Below are 18,176 nucleotides of genomic sequence, written 5' to 3' on the forward strand. Positions count from 1 at the left end.
CGGCTACGGAAGTTGGCTCTTGGGACATGGAATGTCACCTCTCTGGCGGGGAAGGAGCCGGAGCTTGTGGAAGAGGTTGAGCGCTACCAGCTAGATATAGTCAGCCTCACCTCGACACATAGTTCCAGCTCTGGAACCCAAGTCCTTGAGAGGGGTTGGACTCTCTCCTTTGCTGGAGTTGCTCCGGGTGAGAGGCGGAGGGCCGGGGTGGGCTTTCTGATAGCCCCAAGACTTTCTGCCTGTACGTTGGGGTTCACCCCAGTGGACGAAAGGGTTGCATCCCTGCGCCTTCGGGTCGGGGAACGGGTCCTGACTGTTGTCTGCGCTTATGCGCCGAACAGCAGTTCAGAGTACCCGCCCTTTTTGGAGTCCCTGTGATGGGTGCTGGACAGTGCCCTGACCGGGGACTCCATTGTTCTGCTGGGGGACTTCAACGCTCACGTGGGCAATGACAGCAGGACCTGGAGGGGCATGATTGGGAGGAACGGCCTGCCCGATCTGAACCCGAGTGGTGTGCAGTTATTGGACTTCTGTGCGGGTCGCATTTTGGCTATAACTAACACCATGTTTGAGTATACGGATGTCCATCGGTGCACGTGGCACCAGGACAGCCTAGGTCGCAGGTCAATGATTGACTTTGTAGTTGTATCATTTGACCTGCGTCCATATGTTCTGGACACTCAGGTGAAGAGAGGAGCAGAGCTGTCAACTGATCACCACCAGGTGGTGAGTTGGATCGGGTGGCAGGGGAGGATGCTGCGCAGACCTGGCAGGCCCAGACGAGCAGTGAGGGTCTGCTGGGAATGCCTGGCGGAAGAACCTGTTAAGATGATCTTCAACTCCCACCTCCGCGAGAGCTTCGACCGCGTCCCGAGGGCAGAGGGGGACATTGAGTCCGAATGGGCCTTGTTCCGCTCTGCCATTGTCGAGGCGGCTGTTGCGAGCTGTGGCCGCAAGGCGACAACCCCCAAACCCGCTGGTGGACACCAGAGGTAAGGGGAGCCATCAGGCTGAAGAAGGAGGCCTTGGTTGGTCTGTGGGTCTCCAGAAGCAGCTGACGGGTACCGGCGGGCCAAGCGGAGCGCAGCAGTGGCAGTCACAGAGGCAAAAACTCGGGCGTGGGAGGAGTTCGGTGAGGCCATGGAGAAAGACTATCGATCGGCTCCAAAGAGGTTCTGGCAAATCGTCCGGCGCCTCAGGGAGGGAAGGCGGCAACTTGCTCACATTGTTTACAGTGGGGGCGGGGAGCTGCTGACGTCAACTGGGGATATTGTCGGGCGGTGGAAGGAATACTTTGAGGAGCTCCTCAATCCCACCAACACGTATTCCAGTGAGGAAACAGAGCCGGGGGTCTCGGGGGCGGGTCGTCCAATTTCTGGGGCAGAAGTCACCGAGGTAGTGAAGGAAACACGCGGCGGTGGAGCCCCGGGGGTGGACAAGATTCGCCCTGGATACCTCAAGGCTCTGGATGTTGTAGGGCTGTCCTGGCTGACACGCCTCTGCAACATTGCGTGGACATCAGGGTCAGTGCCTCTGGAGTGGCAGACCGGGGTGGTGGTCCCCATCTTTAAGAAAGGGGACCAGAGGGTGTGTTCCAACTACAGGGGGATCACACTCCTCAGCCTACCCGGTAAGGTCTACGCCAGGGTGCTGGAGAAGAGGGTCCGGTCGATAGTTGAACCTCGGATTGAGGAGGAGCAATGTGGTTTTTGTCCCAGATGCGGAACCATGGACCAGCTCTTTACCCTTGCCAGGATGCTGGAGGGGGTATGGGAGTGCGCCCAACCAGTCCACATGTGTTTTGTGGATTTGGAGAAGGCTTACGACCATGTCCCCAGGGGCATCCTGCGGGGGGTGCTCCAGGAGTATGGGGTTGGTGGCCCTCTGCTAAGGGCCATCCAGTCCCTCTACTGAAGGAGCACGTGTCTGGTTCGCGTGGCCGGCAGTAAGTTGGACCTGTTCCCGGTGTCACCGGTTCTGTTCATAACTTTCATGGACAGAATTTCTAGGCGCAGCCGAGTGGTGGAGGGTGTCAGGTTCGGTGACGGGAGGATCTCGTCCCTGATCTTTGCGGATGACGTGGTCCTCCTAGCCCCATTGAACAGTGACCTCCAGCTCTCGCTGGGACGGTTTGCAGCCGAGCGTGAAGCGGCTGGGATGAGAATCAGCACCTCCAAGTCTGAGGCCATGGTCCTTAGCCAGAAAAGGGTGGATTGCCCACTCCGGGTCGGGGGGGAGGTCCTGCCTCAGGTGGAGGAGTTTAAGTATCTCGGGATCTTGTTCATGAGTGAGGGTAGGATGGAGCAGGAGATTGACAGGCGGACTGGGGCAGCGTCAGCAGTGATGGGGGCGCTTAACTGGTCCGTTGTGGTGAAAAGGGAGCTTAGCCAGGAAGCGAAACTCTCAATTTACCGGTTGATCTACGTTCCAAACCTCACCTATGGTCACGAGCTCTGGGTAGTGACCGAAAGAACGAGATTGCGAGTACAAGCGGCCGAAATCAGTTTCCTCCGCAGGGTGGCTGGGCTCAGCCTTAGAGATAGGGTGAGGAGTTCAGACATCCGGGAGGGACTTGGAGTAGAGCCGCTGCTAGGTGGAGTTGAGCCAGTTGAGGTGGTTCAGGCATCAGGTAAGGATGCCTCCCGAACGCCTCCCTTGGCAGTTGTTTCGGGCATGTCCAACCGGGAGGAGACCTCGGAGCCGCCCCAGGACACGCTGGAGGGATTACATCGCCCGGCTGGCCTGGGAACACCTGGGGGTTCCCTCGGAAGAGCTGACGGAGGTGGCTGGAGAGAGGACTGTCTGGGCTTCTTTGCTGAGGCTGCTGCCCCCGCAACCCGGACCCGGATAAACGGAGGGAGACGAGTACGAGGAACCGTTTTTGTCAACGTTTGTTTCCCCCATTTTGTACAATTCATTATTGTTTAAAGTTTCAACAAGATTCTTTTGGAACAAGTGTGTTTTGAAAACGACCGCGGACTGTCACCTGCTCAACGCATCAGTACCTTCGGATGCCATGACAGTAATAGCCTTATGATTATAATAACAATAATGTCAAACTATCATTTACAGACCGATTTAACAGACGATCACTGCTGCCCGACCTGCAGGTCCATTTGCTGGTCCCCATGGGTTACGGGTCAACCCGCGCATCACTACTCAGCTCAGTCTATAAGGCGGTACACAACAGTAAGGCTATAGACATTATATTCCATTCAGGCCGGCAGAACCAGCAGCGCATCGGCTCTACAGTGCACGACACTGCTGATTAACATTTTATTGCACCACAGAGTGTCTGCCAGCAACCAATTACTTGCAGAGGCTTCCTACAACTTGTTTCAACGGTTCTGATTTAATCAGAAGACAAATTAAACAGGATGACTAGCCAATGTGAAAATCAAAAGAAAGCATAGAATAATGTACTGAAGAAGACTGTTGTGCCATCACATTTTTTTGTGGTTTAAGGGCAAAGATCCGGTCACCGCTGTGCAAAACTCTGCAATACAATTCTCAAACTTGATTGAAAATCAATTTTGGAGTGGGGCTGGTTCGGAAAGGCAGTGTTTCGGAATGGAGGGCTGTCCCCTGTTGGAACATTGTGCGCGCACAGCCCTTCACCACCTGGATCCTAAAATAAACACCTGTTTTATTACATAATCATGCTTCCGTGTTGCGCCATTCATAAATATCCTATTTCTGTCATTCAAGTAACAGCCAACTTATTGAAAAATGACGGGTTTAAATCATAATTAAAATCCCGTCATAATTTAAATCCCGTCCCAGACATAACGTGCACAGGCTCGGGCCGGGTCGGGCTAGATTTTTTGGGCCTGATCTAAGCTCTCTTAGCCGCTCTCGTTTCCCCTGAGCTGCCTCAAGAAGTGCCTGCTCTCGCCCTGCAGTTACGCAGAGTCCCTCCTGATCAAAACGCCGCACCACATCTGTGCACAGCAGGTCCAGGGCCGCTGTAGCCTATGTAGACAGGCAGGCTGCATATCACATCAAAAGCATAGATCTATGCATTCATGATATGAAAGAGATAAATGTAAGTCAGACAAATTGAGTTTAAGTTCAGATTCTTTATTTTTTGTTTTATGTTTGTGTACTATGGAGCCGCGGAGGGGCATTGAGAAAAAAATAAAACACACCAGCACTAGAAATGTTTGATTGCGAACCAGATAGGCCTACAATTTGCCTCGCTTTTTGATTTATTTCTATTTTTTATAATTGGGGAGTTCTTACAATACGGTGCCAGGGTTAGTGGGGATTAGTGCTAGGTGCTGTTCGATAGAGCCAGACGGCTGAGAGTCTACCCGGAGCCTGCCGAGGATGCTCGAGGCTATACCGGGTTGGTGAGGCAGTAACAGATGCACACAATTGAGTGCCTGCTGAAGGCTGTATCTTTCTCTCTATGGCCCCTCTCTGTATTTTACCTATGGTATGAGTGGAAGTGAAGAGTGAAAGTCTTTTTTACCATAAGTAATGTAATATAGGGACCTTTGATTCGGCTTAAAAATAATGTGGCAGGAGGGTAAAAGTGGGGGGGCCAATGGCCCCCTGGCCCCCCTGCTTCCGCGCCGTTGGGTTTCAGTCAGCTCTGTCAGATGTGTAGCAAACCGGTCACTACAGTGAGCTCATTGTCTTATACTTGTGAAATGTTGATTAACTGTCAATTATTAGTAACTTTTAATTTGTTTATCCATTGTCTTCCATTTATCTGGATCCAGGTTTTATTAATGTAATTAATTATATCAGCAGTAATCATTGTTATATGCTGCTGGGAAGTCTTCAGGCCAAAATCGTCCCTACTGGTTTCCATCATACTTTTCTTCTTTGACCAGTGTGATTGGGAAACAGGTATTAAATTGCATTCTATGAGGAATTAAAAAAGATCTTAAACATCTTAAATTTAATTTGACAAACCAGCAGAAACCCTGTGCATGAAGAGTGCAAACTACTTTGCATTGTTGCTCCCTCTTGTGGTTAAGACATGTATGTGATAATACTGACAAACAAAAAGGTAGGTACTGTAAATACCTACTGTAGATTCAATGAATGCACCTATGGATCAATATACAGATAATCTGTGGGATTATGTTGTAACAGTATAAATGAAATGCTGTCCTTACCTGTGATACAGCGCACCAGGTCTGAGCAGCACTGTGAGAGACTCCCCAGCAGACCCAGACCCAAATCCAGACTGTTCCACTGCTCCTGTTCAAGAGCTCAGGTCAGCCTAGCTTCACTCAATCTCTTATTTGTTAACTATAAAGTACTACTGGATTAAACTGCCTGTCACACTTTGCCCTCATCATAATAAAATTGTAATTATTACATTTCAGGAGCTTCATCCCCAAAAGCGTACCTCCCGTGACAGCTGTCCCAGCACGCCATGATAAGTCCCTGGATGGGAGGGTGACTGACTTCACTCCTTCATCTGAGTGGAGGTACATGGAGGGCTTGACATGTTGGAAATGAATGGATGGCTTGGAAAACAACACATGTTTTTTTCATGAAATTATGGCACATACATTAAATTTGTAGCCCTTTAAAACCAAAATTCAGGTCATACGACATTCTAAGTAAATCTCTGTGAAGTTATTATTCTGAAATAACTGGGGCCTCTGATGTCTAATTTTTAACCCTGTCACAATATTGCCTTTTTGATTGACCCAAGACCATAAAAATAATTGTACATAATGATAAACAATAAGTGAATTGTGTATTTTCACCACTGTGTGTACATTGCTTTCACGTCTATGCACAAAGGCAAACATTACAGTAGCGTATTCCACGTTTACAGTAGCTCTTAAATCTGTACATACAGTCTAGCCCTGTACATTTTATAGCTGTGCGTTGTTTTCTCTCCACTTATGAACGCAGCCATAACTTTTTTTATTTCTTTGTGAAGTAATGTCTCCAAACTCTATTAAGAAATCAAAGAGCTGGGGTCTCGCTTGAACGCTGCTGCTAGAACTGCCGTTTTACAACCACAGTAAAACACTCAGTGCATAACGTATATGCTTTTGTTCATCTCTCCAGCAACCACTCATAGTACAGAGATGCTATTGTTTCATACAGAGGCTCTGTGATATGAGGAGCTGTTACCTGTTAAGGTTTTTAACTTGTTTCCTTAAAGCTTTTGAACGGTTGATGCATTTAACCGAGGAGGTGTACAGAATGGTGAGGGGCTTTTGAGTTTATGCCCCCCTAACACAAACATATATAAAGTGAGAGCAATATAAAGTCCTGATTTGTGTTACAGAAACTGTGAAGAACTCGTGCTGATATTATCGAACTACATTGCACGTACTGTATGTACATTTCAGGGCCCTTTCCAACACCAACCTCTCATCCTCGTCGATACCCCTGACTGGAGACCAGCAGACTGATGCAGACATCCTGGCCTTTATCAGAGCCAGGCAAAAACTCCTCAACAGAGCAGGTAACACTCATACAGGGGTTGATGGCTGCACAACATAGAGTTTTGGTTCTGCTTGAGGTTTCTGCCTGTTAAAAGGAAGTTTCTTCTTTAATTCATTTGATTCGTTGCATCTCTGTAAATGAAAAGAGTACAGCCTAGACCTGCTCTCTGAGGAAAGTTTCCTGAGATAAGTTTTGTTATGATATGGTGCTATAAAAATAAACATTGACTATACTTGACACACACACATCTACTACACTTTTGGGGACATAACTTGGATATCCTAACACTTACCCTAACCTTAACTTAACCCTAACATTAACACAACTTTTGTCCTCAGTTGCTCAAGCTGTCCCCAATTAATTGGTCTTAAGTCTGAACGTGTGTCCCAAAGTAGCAAACTTAGGCGCGCGCACACACACACACACACACACACACACACATTCTTGTACTTTTAACTTTGTTAGGACCCTCATTGACATAATGCATTTCTTACCCCCTTACCGTATCCTTAACCATCCCACCTAAATGCCTAGCCCCAACTCTTACCCTTACCCTAACCTAAACACTAATTCTAACCTGAACCCTAAAACCAAGTCTTAACTCTCAAACAGACCTTTGAAAAAGTGAGGACCGGCCAAAATGTCCTCACTTGGCAAAAATGTCCTCACTCTGTTGCTAATATACGTTTTTTGGTCCTCACTGTATAGCATTTAAAAGTACAAACACACAGACACAAACAGCAAGAAATGATGTAAGCTTTCACACAATATGCATTTTGCATTCAACGCTGCCCTCTGGTGGTGTGATACATTACAACACTTCACCATCAATGTATTGCTTCAAGCTTATTAGAGTTTAATTAACATACACCACATTCTATAGTATATGTTCCATATTAGAAACTACCTGTAATATTTTACACTTGATGAGCGACCACTTATAAGCTGAGAGTGATTTCAGATTCAGTTTTGCTTTTTCTGGCAGCAGTGCGTGACGAGTAGGGAATGTCTGTTTTGGTCAGGATCCCATAATTTCACACAAACACCCTCACCCCCTTCGCAGCCTCACGTCTTCTAGCTCCACAGCGACTCATCTTTTGCTCTTACGTAGTTCCTCTCTCTGTTACACTCTCCCCTCTCCTTTGACCCTTGTGCAGCTGCTTACTTTGGCAGACAGAAAAGTGGACTTGGCTGTCTTGTGGCTTGCCACCAGATATGCAGAACGACTGAGGTCATGTGAACAGACGGAGCGCTGGCCAAATGAGCGGAGACAGCAGACAGAAAAACAGTCGGGCTGAGGAGCACATTTGCCCTCTTAAGTCTTTCTTTCTTTTCTTTCCCCACTTCAGGCAAGGAGGACTCATTTCATGCCTCTTTACCTTGGCATAGCGACTGTGTTTTGACAGGAAAGCCCCTCTCCTTGGTTGTTTGGTAACCCCTGTATGGTGCTATCCCTCCCATCAAAACAGCTTTTAAGTCACTAGTGCATGCTGGAAGTGTAGGGAACTTGGCAATTAAAGAGACAGCAAGATTTCAGAGTGTAGGCTGTTATTGTAATTGAAGTCATACTTAGGGGATGTTTGATTCAGGGATTGTTACTCTGAGAATATTTTTTTTAGTTTTAGTTTTTAATTTTTAGGATCAAGAAAAGCTCTTTGTCTTGTCAAATTTCTTGATGACTTATTTCTCAAACACTTCCAACTTGATGTCTAATCTGCCTTGTATTTTTTTCATGTATTTCAGACCATCCTCAATAATAACAAGAAATTCTGATGAAGGCCTGAAGTTATCGTCATCTGACTGCTTGTGTGACTGCCACATCTGTCCTGAAAACGTAAATTAGACATGAATGACAATGTGTGGAGAAATCTCAACTGAGTCCAAAACATTTCTCATAAAAAGATCCCCCTGCCAAACACACATCCTGTCTGATTTTTACACACACTTGCTGGCCTCCCAGAAAGCACACCAGTCATATAATGGGCAGCAGTATAAATCACAGCCTGTGCCGGCCATTTGATCTGAACAAATGTTGTCTCAAGATATCAGAGGAAGGAGCGGACAACAGGAAACCCGTCGGCTCCAGTAATGTGTTTAAAGAAGAAATGAATCATGACTATTTTAAATGGTCACAGGAAGTTTCCATATGCGTACATTTCATATTTCTGTCTGGTTTCATTTTATATGTACTTTGAACAGCAGTGTAATACATATTGTGTAAAATGTTGTAAATAGAGGTATGTAGTATATTTGCAATAGTTTTCCTGATTGTTTCTGATATTCTGTAAAAAAGGATCTGCACAAAATATCAATTGAAAAATAAATTTACACAAAATGCCATGGACCAAAACAGTGCAAGATGCCACAATTCTTATTACTGTAGTGCTTTGCAGCCTTTTATGAGTTACTTGGCCAGTGTACTTGGCACTGACAAGCACATAGTATGAGTTGTTTAGTCCCACATAACAGCCCATCTGCCTTTATATGCCACGTGACTTTAAACCCAGCAGGAGCATTACATTTCTGTAAACATTCTGCTAGCCAAAGTTGGTGTTTTCTTTATTCATCACTAATGCTAAATCTCTTTCTTACAGCTCTTCCTTTACAGTAAGTCTCTTGCAAATGGCAGTTGTAGTATGGGGTTACTTTGGCAAATTTTGCATGAAATTCAACTGGAAATGACCCTGGAAATGACCTCTCTAATGAGAATCTGATGCATTTTTCAGCCTGGACCCTATTTTCTCTGTGTCTAAGTGACTAATGGGAACAACCAGTTTTTTTATTGGTCCAGCATCAAATGAGAGTGATGCAGCCTGGAGCATGAAACAGGCTGCAGTGCAACCAGTAACCAGTCAGTTTTTATCCACTAAAGGTACATTGATGGTAAGCTTTTGCCTGTTTGGCAGCTACCGGCTGCAGCGCTCTCACTTAGTATTGGGGGAATTTAAAAATTCATTCAGTCATTCATTCATCTTCTAACCGCTTCATCCTCTTCAGGGTCGCAGGGGGGCTGGAGCCTATCCCAGCTGACATCGGGCGAGAGGCAGGGTACACCCTGGACAGGTCGCCAGACTATCGCAGGGCTGTCACATAGAGACAAACAACCATTCACGCTCACATTCACACCTACGGACAATTTAGAGTTACCAATTAACCTAGTCCCCAATCTGCATGTCTTTGGACTGTGGGAGGAAGAATTTGTTAAAAAAATAAATAAATAAATAATAATAATAATAATAAATAGAGTTGTTTCCATTAATTACTTACACACAAAAATATAGGGACATAGAGCCATAAGTCAGTGCGTGTTTTGTATCGTAACATAATAGCAAAGATGCATGTGTTGGGGAAGTATTGAGCATATATAAATGAGATTTGGATTATACTGCATGAGTTATGTGAGAGTTTGTAAATGGATGTTTTGATATAGTTTTGCTCAGTTGTGGACCCTGATTACCTCAATCCTTGAAGAATATCCACCTTTTTTAGATCTTCCGTTCACCGTGGAGGTGAATAGTGATTTTGAGTGTGAATTATTCTTTTAAGGGAGTCTTCACACATGTTAGCCATGACAGGTATAAAGCCAACCACAATATTTGGTTGCATCATTAGTTATTATTCTAAGTCCATTAGTAGTCAAATTCATTCCACATACTACCAATACTAATCCACCCTTGTTACATTCCAAAGGCTGTATTGCGGAGATGACTGTGGCTCTAAGGGCTCCCTGAAATATGAGCCTATATTTGCAAGTGGCCTACTGCACAGTACATGTGGTGATACAAGCAAATTATATGTGCAGAATCAATTTTTATGCAGTGTTTTTACTAATGGTCCTTAATATTCATCTGTGCTCACTGCTATTCAGGCACACAGGAAGGTGAAGCCCATCCCAGCATGCACTGGGCAGTAGGCAGGCCTCCAGTCAGTGCAGAGCTTCCTTAAGATGCAGTATTTGAAATTCAAATTACAAACATTTCTTTGCATGGAGTATTGATCATTGTGTATTGAGCTGAATGATCATCACACAGTCAATTATGGCAACATTTAATTTGGTGGCTCAGCGTAGATAATATCACTCACTTAACATTAAATGAAACTATCCATACCCACTGAGTACAGCATACCATACCGTGACTTAAGGCCCGTTTCTACTGAAGAAGTTCCTGGTACTATTTGGGGGGCAGGAACTTTACAGGAACGTCCCCTCCCTCGACCCTCTCAACCGCCGTGTCTCCACTGAGAGGGTGGAGTAGGAGGAAGGTTCCTGTAAAGTTACGGGCTCTGGATGTGACGTAATCGTTGCGCGACCATTTTGACCGGGGCAACACGGCAAAGAAACAAACAAAGAAGAAGAACAACAAAGAAGAAGAAGCAGAAGTAAGAAGAAGAAAGCAGACATAAGAAAGACGATTATCAACATGGAAGGAGCTGAGGTGGTTGCTGGGTTTCTGGCTTGTCTCTTCATTTACATGGCAGTGGAAGCCATGAACGAGAGGAGAAGACGTCTGCTCAGTTTTAAAAATGCCGGCTATTTTGTCGCTTTCTGTTGACGTCATATCCCACCTTGAGTATATCCAATCAGCACCAAGTAAACCCCAAGCCCCACCCAGGAGTTTTTCGGAGCCGTTCTGAGTACCTACTCCGAGGCAGGGACTTGTTTAGCCCCTGTAAAAGTTCCGGAACTCTGTCCTTCGGGGATGGTTCCTGCGGTGGAGACACGCACCAACAGCCCCGGCCCCGTAAAATTACCCCAACGTTCCCGCGGTGGAAACGGGCCTTTAGTCATACCAAAGATTAGAAAAAAAACAACATTGGGCCACAGGGGGAGCCACAGCGATCGGTCACATTTTAGCCATTTTCAAGCATTTTTCTGTTATTATAGCGCCACCCAGTTGCCAATTAGAGTTAAATTTCTCCAGTCACCTTGAGGCATCCTGTTCTACATATCTACCAAGTTTAGTAAAAATCCATATGGTGGTTCGGCCTAGAAATTAGCTCTCTAGCGCCTCCATTTTGTTTGATCGGGTCAATAATGGAGGGGTCCCCTCAGATTATGTGTGGTCATATGCCTACAAAGTTGCGTGGTGATCGGTGAAACCCTTGAGATGTTATACACCTTTATGTGATGAGCCACGCCCTCCGCAATATTCATTGCCTTATAGAAGCTCAGTTTTAGTAAGTTTTCCAACTTTTGCCAAGAGGTAACTTTAGATATTGGTCCCTAGATTATGAGTTTCATGCAGATCGGTCAAACTTCCTAGGAAGAGATCAATTTGAAGTGTTTTTCAAAAAATTTAAAATGGCTGAAAATCTATATAACTGGACGTTATGGTTTCTTGGGGCAAATTTGTTCCTCATGAGGAGAGGCATCTCTGTGCAAAGTTTCACGTCTCTACGACATACAGGGCATGAGATATGCCCATTCAAATTTTGCAATTTCAATCGGTTGCTATAGCGCCCCCCTTTGGCCAATTGATGTAATATTGCTTCATTCACATCCTCCCATGACCCTCTACCACTGTGCCAAATTTCACATGGATTGACCAAGTCAGTGAGGAGAAAAACGTGGAACAGGCACACAGACAGACACACCGACAGACACACAGACAGACACACACACACAGACAGAGTTTTCGTCATTATATACTAAGATATTAGCATAGGACTGGCCAATTTACAATTTAGATTTTGAGTGGCCTAAAAGAAGTTAACAAACAGTTCTGCACTAAATGTACCACCATGTCACTACATGAATATAAATTCCATCCCATCAGACAGCAATGGAGTTTCATGCCACTGCCCCAGACTCCTGACATTCACTGTATCCATCAACGTCAGCCTGTAATCATAATCAGCCCATCCAGTCACGTCACAGCCTTCGCTACAGACCTACCCAAACATAAGACAACCTGTGAACACTGGGACAACCTGTTTGCATGGCTTTGCGTTGATTTGTTTGAAAGATAACAAGCAGCTGCACAATTTGCATCCTGGCAGAGTTGCCATGGAGAAGGAGCCTTCTTGGTCAAGTCATGGTATCTGTTATTTCTCTCAGTCACATCAATCACTGTCCTCCTGTCCTGTCTGTATTTAAGGCTCTTTTTTAATTGATACCAAACTAGACACAAACTCCACAAACACTTCTACCTCCGACTAAATAGCAGCGGTAGCTAATGAAGGGTGTAACTATCAAATACAAGAAATGGCTTAGCTTAAAGAGCCAGCGAACTGTTTCCCTCAATAATGGGAATGTTCCTCCAACACACTCAATATTTTGGGTTTTCAGCAAAATTCCACCATTTCACATGTAGTATATAGTATATCAGACTATTGTTCAGTTTCAAATGTCAACTCTGTTGTTAATCCTCATTAGTTTATGTAGATTTTGGCTCCCTTTTTGCAGACTTTCTGTGCTTTCATTTTGTTGTCTCTGTTTAGCAACTTAAGAATGCACACATAATTAGTCATAATGGCTTGAAATATTACTATAAAACAGTTCTAGATTGTAGAAATAAGGAGTAAGCCAGGTGAGGCCATGGTGTGAGTGATTTTAGATCAGCTATGGGACATTGTTAGGCACGATGGCTTATTTTTACTATATACACACAAATGCAAGATGAAAATGTGAAAAATATAACTATAATATGGTTTATTTACATGTAAAGTGATTTTATATTCTTTTTAATAGAAAGTCTATATGCGTTTAACTTCCATTCAAAAAATATTTAATGGTTTACAGACCCCCACATCATAACTTTCAACTGGTTTTCTCAGCTTGTTTCCAGATGATATACATATATATATATATATATATATATATATATACATATACATACATACATATATATTCTCATATTCACCAATAAATATTTAGCCTCCAGATGGTGTGTTTATTAATTGCTGCCACATTAGGAATATATAGCGTGCTGCAGGGATGATGATTTTGTCTTTTTAGGCTGACCTGGAGGTTAGCATCGGCCGGATTGCATCGTCAAATAGTCGATTGAATTTTTCCACTGGATTTTGCATTATTGCAGAAACAGTAGCCAGGAATAAAAAACTAACGTTTGGCTACAAATGAACTACACCATGATGTCATCGACATGATGACTTTTGCCCCCAATGCAAATTTATTTTTCCTAGGTTGGTGAAGGCATAATCCGCCCTACTTTACCTCACTCTGCTTCTGATTGGCTTACCCTGATATTTTTACCCTAACTCTAACCAAACGTATGCCTCTTTCTTAATCCTAACCAACCCAACCAGTAAAGGAAACAAGTACTGGCCAATCAGAGGGAGAATAGGGCGGGCCATGCCTTTGCTTTCCAAGGAAAATAAAATTTGCATACCTAAGAATCTCTGGTCTTCTTAAGAGCAATTATTAGTAGCCACCTTTTTAAAACAAATAAAGGCCTCAAAATTCAGGAGTGGGGTATTCACTGACATATTAATTTGTCGAACAAAATGTTAAAGTCTCTAGCTTGTGTTAACCACAGACTTTATTTGAGGCATTTAACCAAAACCCCATTCAATAAAAACATAGACTTCAAGATAAAGGAACTGGAAGTGCTAAAATAGTAACTCCTTTGCGGGATTTAGGACTCCTTCCTGCACTCTATCACATAATGTAGGATATATGGCCATCAAAGAAATCCCATTGTTTACTATGTTCTCACTACACTCTTACTCCACCCGAAATAGAAGTTAGTTCTTTTTCAGGCAGGCCAACAGTGACTTTTGGACACCAACCTAACAGAGCAAGACTGAAAGTTTCGATAATCAATATAGCTGTAGTTGGGATCTACTCTAAAGTCGATGCTTTTCTTACATCCTTTCAGGCATTTGTCAGCTCTCTCAACACTGCAGCCATAAAACCCCATTAGGTTCTCCAATGACACATCTTTCAACTCTTTGGGTTATGGCCCACAGTCAAGTAGTGCTCTCTACACCTCTCCAAAATTCAACAGCAACTTCTACATAGTAAATTCATCAATCGTCAAATGTCATCAATAGTTTGTGGCTGAAACACACTTTCCCAATAAAATGAGTCCCCACAATGTGGAATAGTACTGAAAGGTTCTGGTATCAGCACTCCACAACTGTGGGTGCATGGACAACCAACAGCAGCCAGGTAAAATATTAACTTTTGTTCTGCTGACAAGATGCTGCCACCGCTTCCTTATTAGTGGAAACGGTTGAGAGTGTATGCGCGTCCAGATGTCACACTAATGGAGAAGAGGAGTTTGATCGTTACCCAAGCAACCCATAAGTCAAAGCCCAACATCTATGGTACTCTGACCAATCAGACTAAGAGCACTGCGACAAGCTGTTTAACCTTTGGAGGATCATCCAGTTAGAGCTGTCATTCCCAAGATACTTAACACCAACTTTTTCTTGGTGTTGCCATAACAGCATTCTAATACTCTCTCCGTTACTTTAAGTACATTTTTGTCTCCTTCTTGACGATTTCCTGTTTGCACTTTTGGAGAAGAATGTCACAGTGTACAGTAATGGATCTACCTTTGGGGAGCTACTCATAAGGTCTAAGATTTCATCAAGACTGTTGACTATAGACTGTTAGTCCTTCCTGAAGTGATTAACCTCTTTCCTGAGATTAAGTATCAGTCTTTGGGTCTATTCCGGTGCTGGAGGAGGTTGATGGCGAGGTTCCAGTTTGTGCCAGTCAAATTGAGCTGGACAGCATTTTTGGCTCTGGCCCACTTCACATATCTGCTGATTGGGGCCACCATCTTCCAGATCCTGGAGCGAGAGGCTGAGAACAACAACCGAAACCACTTCCAACTGGAGAAATTGAATTTCCTGGCTAACTACACCTGTCTGGATGGACCAGCCTTGGAGAAGTTTGTTGAGGTTCACTTTCTTTACAGTTCTTGAAGGAATTAAGTACAATGTACAATGGAGAGTTCTTGAAATGTGGAACATTCACAGTTAATTATGTGAGAGTAATCTGGATTTTGTCATTTTAGACCAAATTTGTCAGCTTCTTTTTAAATGCTTGTCTATCTTTATCAAAATAGTCATGATTGACAATAGGTTGTATACAAGTCTGTACATCACTGAGTAAATATGATGATGAAAAGGGCTCATTGAATTCTGAATGGCAGAGAAATTGAGAGATCGATTTTATGATTGGGTTAGGTACATAGCAATAAATGGTGTTACAGTAACCTGACCTAAAAATCAATAAGTGTGTCATAATCCAAAGTATTTACCAAAGTGATTGATAGAGTAAATGATAGGCATTAGTGAGGTACGTGTGACCTTATTCTGGGATTTTAATACACTTCTTTGTGTGTTTGCAGGTTATTTTGGATGCCTGGGAAAAGGGAGTGAACCCCTCGGGCAACTCAACAAACCCCAGCAACTGGGATTTTAGTAGCTCCTTCTTTTTTGCAGGCACAGTAGTCACAACTATAGGTGAGCATTGTTACATATCCATCAGTGTTTGAACTGTCTGATGCGATACAATAAGGACAAATCATTGTTTTCTCCACAGGCTATGGCAACCTCTCCCCCAGCACTGTATCTGGTCAAGTGTTTTGTGTGTTTTACGCACTGTGTGGAATCCCACTGAACCTGGCCTTCCTCAAACAACTGGGAAAATGTCTCACCATCCATCTGGGGCGACTGGAGAGGGGAATGGTCTCCGTTGTTCCACACAAGGTACTTACTGATTCCCATAGTCATAGTGGATTCACTTGAGAAATAAATAAGTAAATGATTTCTGCTCTGTTTTTCAGAACTAACAAGATTATTATCTCATTATTTTAGAAAAAAAAAATTTTTTCCATGAAATTCTTTCTTAAAATTCTGAGATAATAGTATTGTTAATTCAGAAAAACAAAAGCAAAAATTTTGCATAAAAAGCATTGAATTTTTTCTCAGAAATACAATATAATTGACTTGTTTATTCAGAGAAACAACACCATATTTTTTCATGAAAACCTTTGTCATTATTCTAAAACATCATCAACAACAATACTTTTTTTATAATTCTAAAATAAAAATCTTGTTTATTCTGAAAAGACGGGCAATTTTTTGTTGTTTTTTATTTATTTTGTATTGTTTTATTTTTTTGTTTTCTTAAGTGAATGCATCTTCCCTTGATTTCCCCCCAGCGCATCTGATTCATAGTTATTTTTGCTTTGCCTTTGATACAAATCACTGTACAGATTAAGATATGCCAAGAATAGGTAATGATCCTTTTTGTCATGCCCAACTGACGCCTATGGATCTCACGTTTCTTTTCTAGCAAACAGTTGAGGCTCTGGCAGTGAGTTTGTTCTTCATCGCAGGCAGCGTGCTGTTTTTGGTCATCCCCCCTCTGCTGTTCAGTTATGTGGAAGGCTGGACGTTTGGCGAGGGCTTCTATTTCGCCTTCATTACTCTCAGCACCATTGGTTTTGGAGACTATGTGGTGGGTGAGTAGAGAGAGCGAACAAGCACTATGTGGTAGAAAGACCACAGCGGACCACAGTAGAAAAACAATGCCTTTTAATGTTTTGAGATAATTACCGTGTTGTCATTTTAATGTATAAAGCGAGACATGTTTCTGTCTGGGATTAATAAACACGTTCTAACAAGGTAATGTCGACTCTTGTAGGGACTGACCCAGGCAAGGATTACATCTCTCTGTACCGTAGCCTTGCAGGCATATGGATCATCTTTGCCTTGGCTTGGCTTGCTCTCATCCTCAACATAGGAGCCAGAATAATGGAGCATGCGATTGGCCTGACTCATCCAAGCTTTAAAAAACAAGAAGAGGAAGAGGACGTGTCATCCAGTAAACTAGAGGACACATCAAAGATCTGACAGTGGACTGCAGACGGGACTATCTACATGTAATATTCACTGTATAGAATATATTTAGTGTGACTGTTTTATTATGATGCATGGTACAATAAGGAAGAGGATTGGGGCCACGTGAAAAATGTATTTGAATTTTGAGTCAGAATTTGATCTTAGTCAAAATTCTGACTTTAAACTCAGCAATGTCAGAATTTTTAGTTTAAAGTCAAACTTCACATGTGGCCCTGATCCTGCTGACCAATGTAGCAGCTATTAGCAAAAAATGTTTTTGTAAGGTAGCCTATTCACCCCAGCATGTTTATTCTTTCTTTAAATGCTTGACTTTATAATTGTGTTTCATCTTGTGGAAAATTGGTTTATTATATTTTACAAGAAGCTGGAAAAACATTACAGCTTTTTGTTTAACAGTTCTACCTCAGTTAAGCCAGAGTCAGAGTCAGTACAGCAGATCAGGGCCCGTATTTATCACACTTATAAATATTACATTTAAGTTTCTAAAGACTTGGGAATAAAACTTTTTTATTTTAATTTTTGTTTTTGTTTTTTCACTGAGTGTAATTAAAAAAAAAATAAATTAAATTCAAACTGACAACGTCGTATAGGAGTAACCTAGAGGAACTCACTAGTGATCATGTGATTAATCAAGTGCTTTAAGTAGGAATAGCCAATAGCCATGACTTAACTCACAACAGCTTGATTGTACATGCTTTAAAAATCCTTACATTTTACTGAGAGTTTCTTCTGCAAAAATGTGCTTTTAATGGTTTAATACTAGCAATTGATATTAGATTAACAACAACCAAACATATTATATATCACATATTATACATAAATAATAAAATAATAGGACGTTTATTTTTTGTCAACTTAATAAATAAAGGCCCAGAGTAAAAGTCTCAATACGAAAATGTGTATTT

General features: G+C 43.0%; 2 protein-coding genes across 3 annotated transcripts in view; both read left to right on the plus strand.

The window, feature by feature from the left end:
- The window catches only part of kif6 (kinesin family member 6), a 91,340-nt gene extending 82,577 nt beyond the window's left edge, over positions 1-8,763 (plus strand). Inside the window, exons 20-23 of one of the 2 annotated variants that reach the window (XM_049597156.1) lie at positions 5,141-5,230; positions 5,343-5,447; positions 6,330-6,445; positions 8,170-8,763. In XM_049597156.1, the coding sequence (XP_049453113.1) occupies positions 5,141-5,230; positions 5,343-5,447; positions 6,330-6,445; positions 8,170-8,183 (325 nt within the window). In that variant the 3' untranslated portion in view covers positions 8,184-8,763. The other variant, XM_049597155.1, reaches the window with a different exon arrangement.
- A 6,324-nt stretch (positions 8,764-15,087) lies between these two features.
- Positions 15,088-17,262, plus strand: LOC125901439 (potassium channel subfamily K member 16-like). The gene is made up of 5 exons (XM_049597158.1): positions 15,088-15,300; positions 15,753-15,867; positions 15,947-16,113; positions 16,703-16,871; positions 17,054-17,262. The coding sequence occupies exons 1-5, from the start codon at positions 15,088-15,090 to the stop codon at positions 17,260-17,262; spliced, it is 873 nt and encodes a 290-aa protein (XP_049453115.1).
- The last annotated feature ends 914 nt before the right edge of the window (positions 17,263-18,176 follow it).

Source organism: Epinephelus fuscoguttatus, linkage group LG14 (genome assembly GCF_011397635.1).
Source record: "Epinephelus fuscoguttatus linkage group LG14, E.fuscoguttatus.final_Chr_v1".
NCBI lineage: Eukaryota > Metazoa > Chordata > Actinopteri > Perciformes > Serranidae > Epinephelus > Epinephelus fuscoguttatus.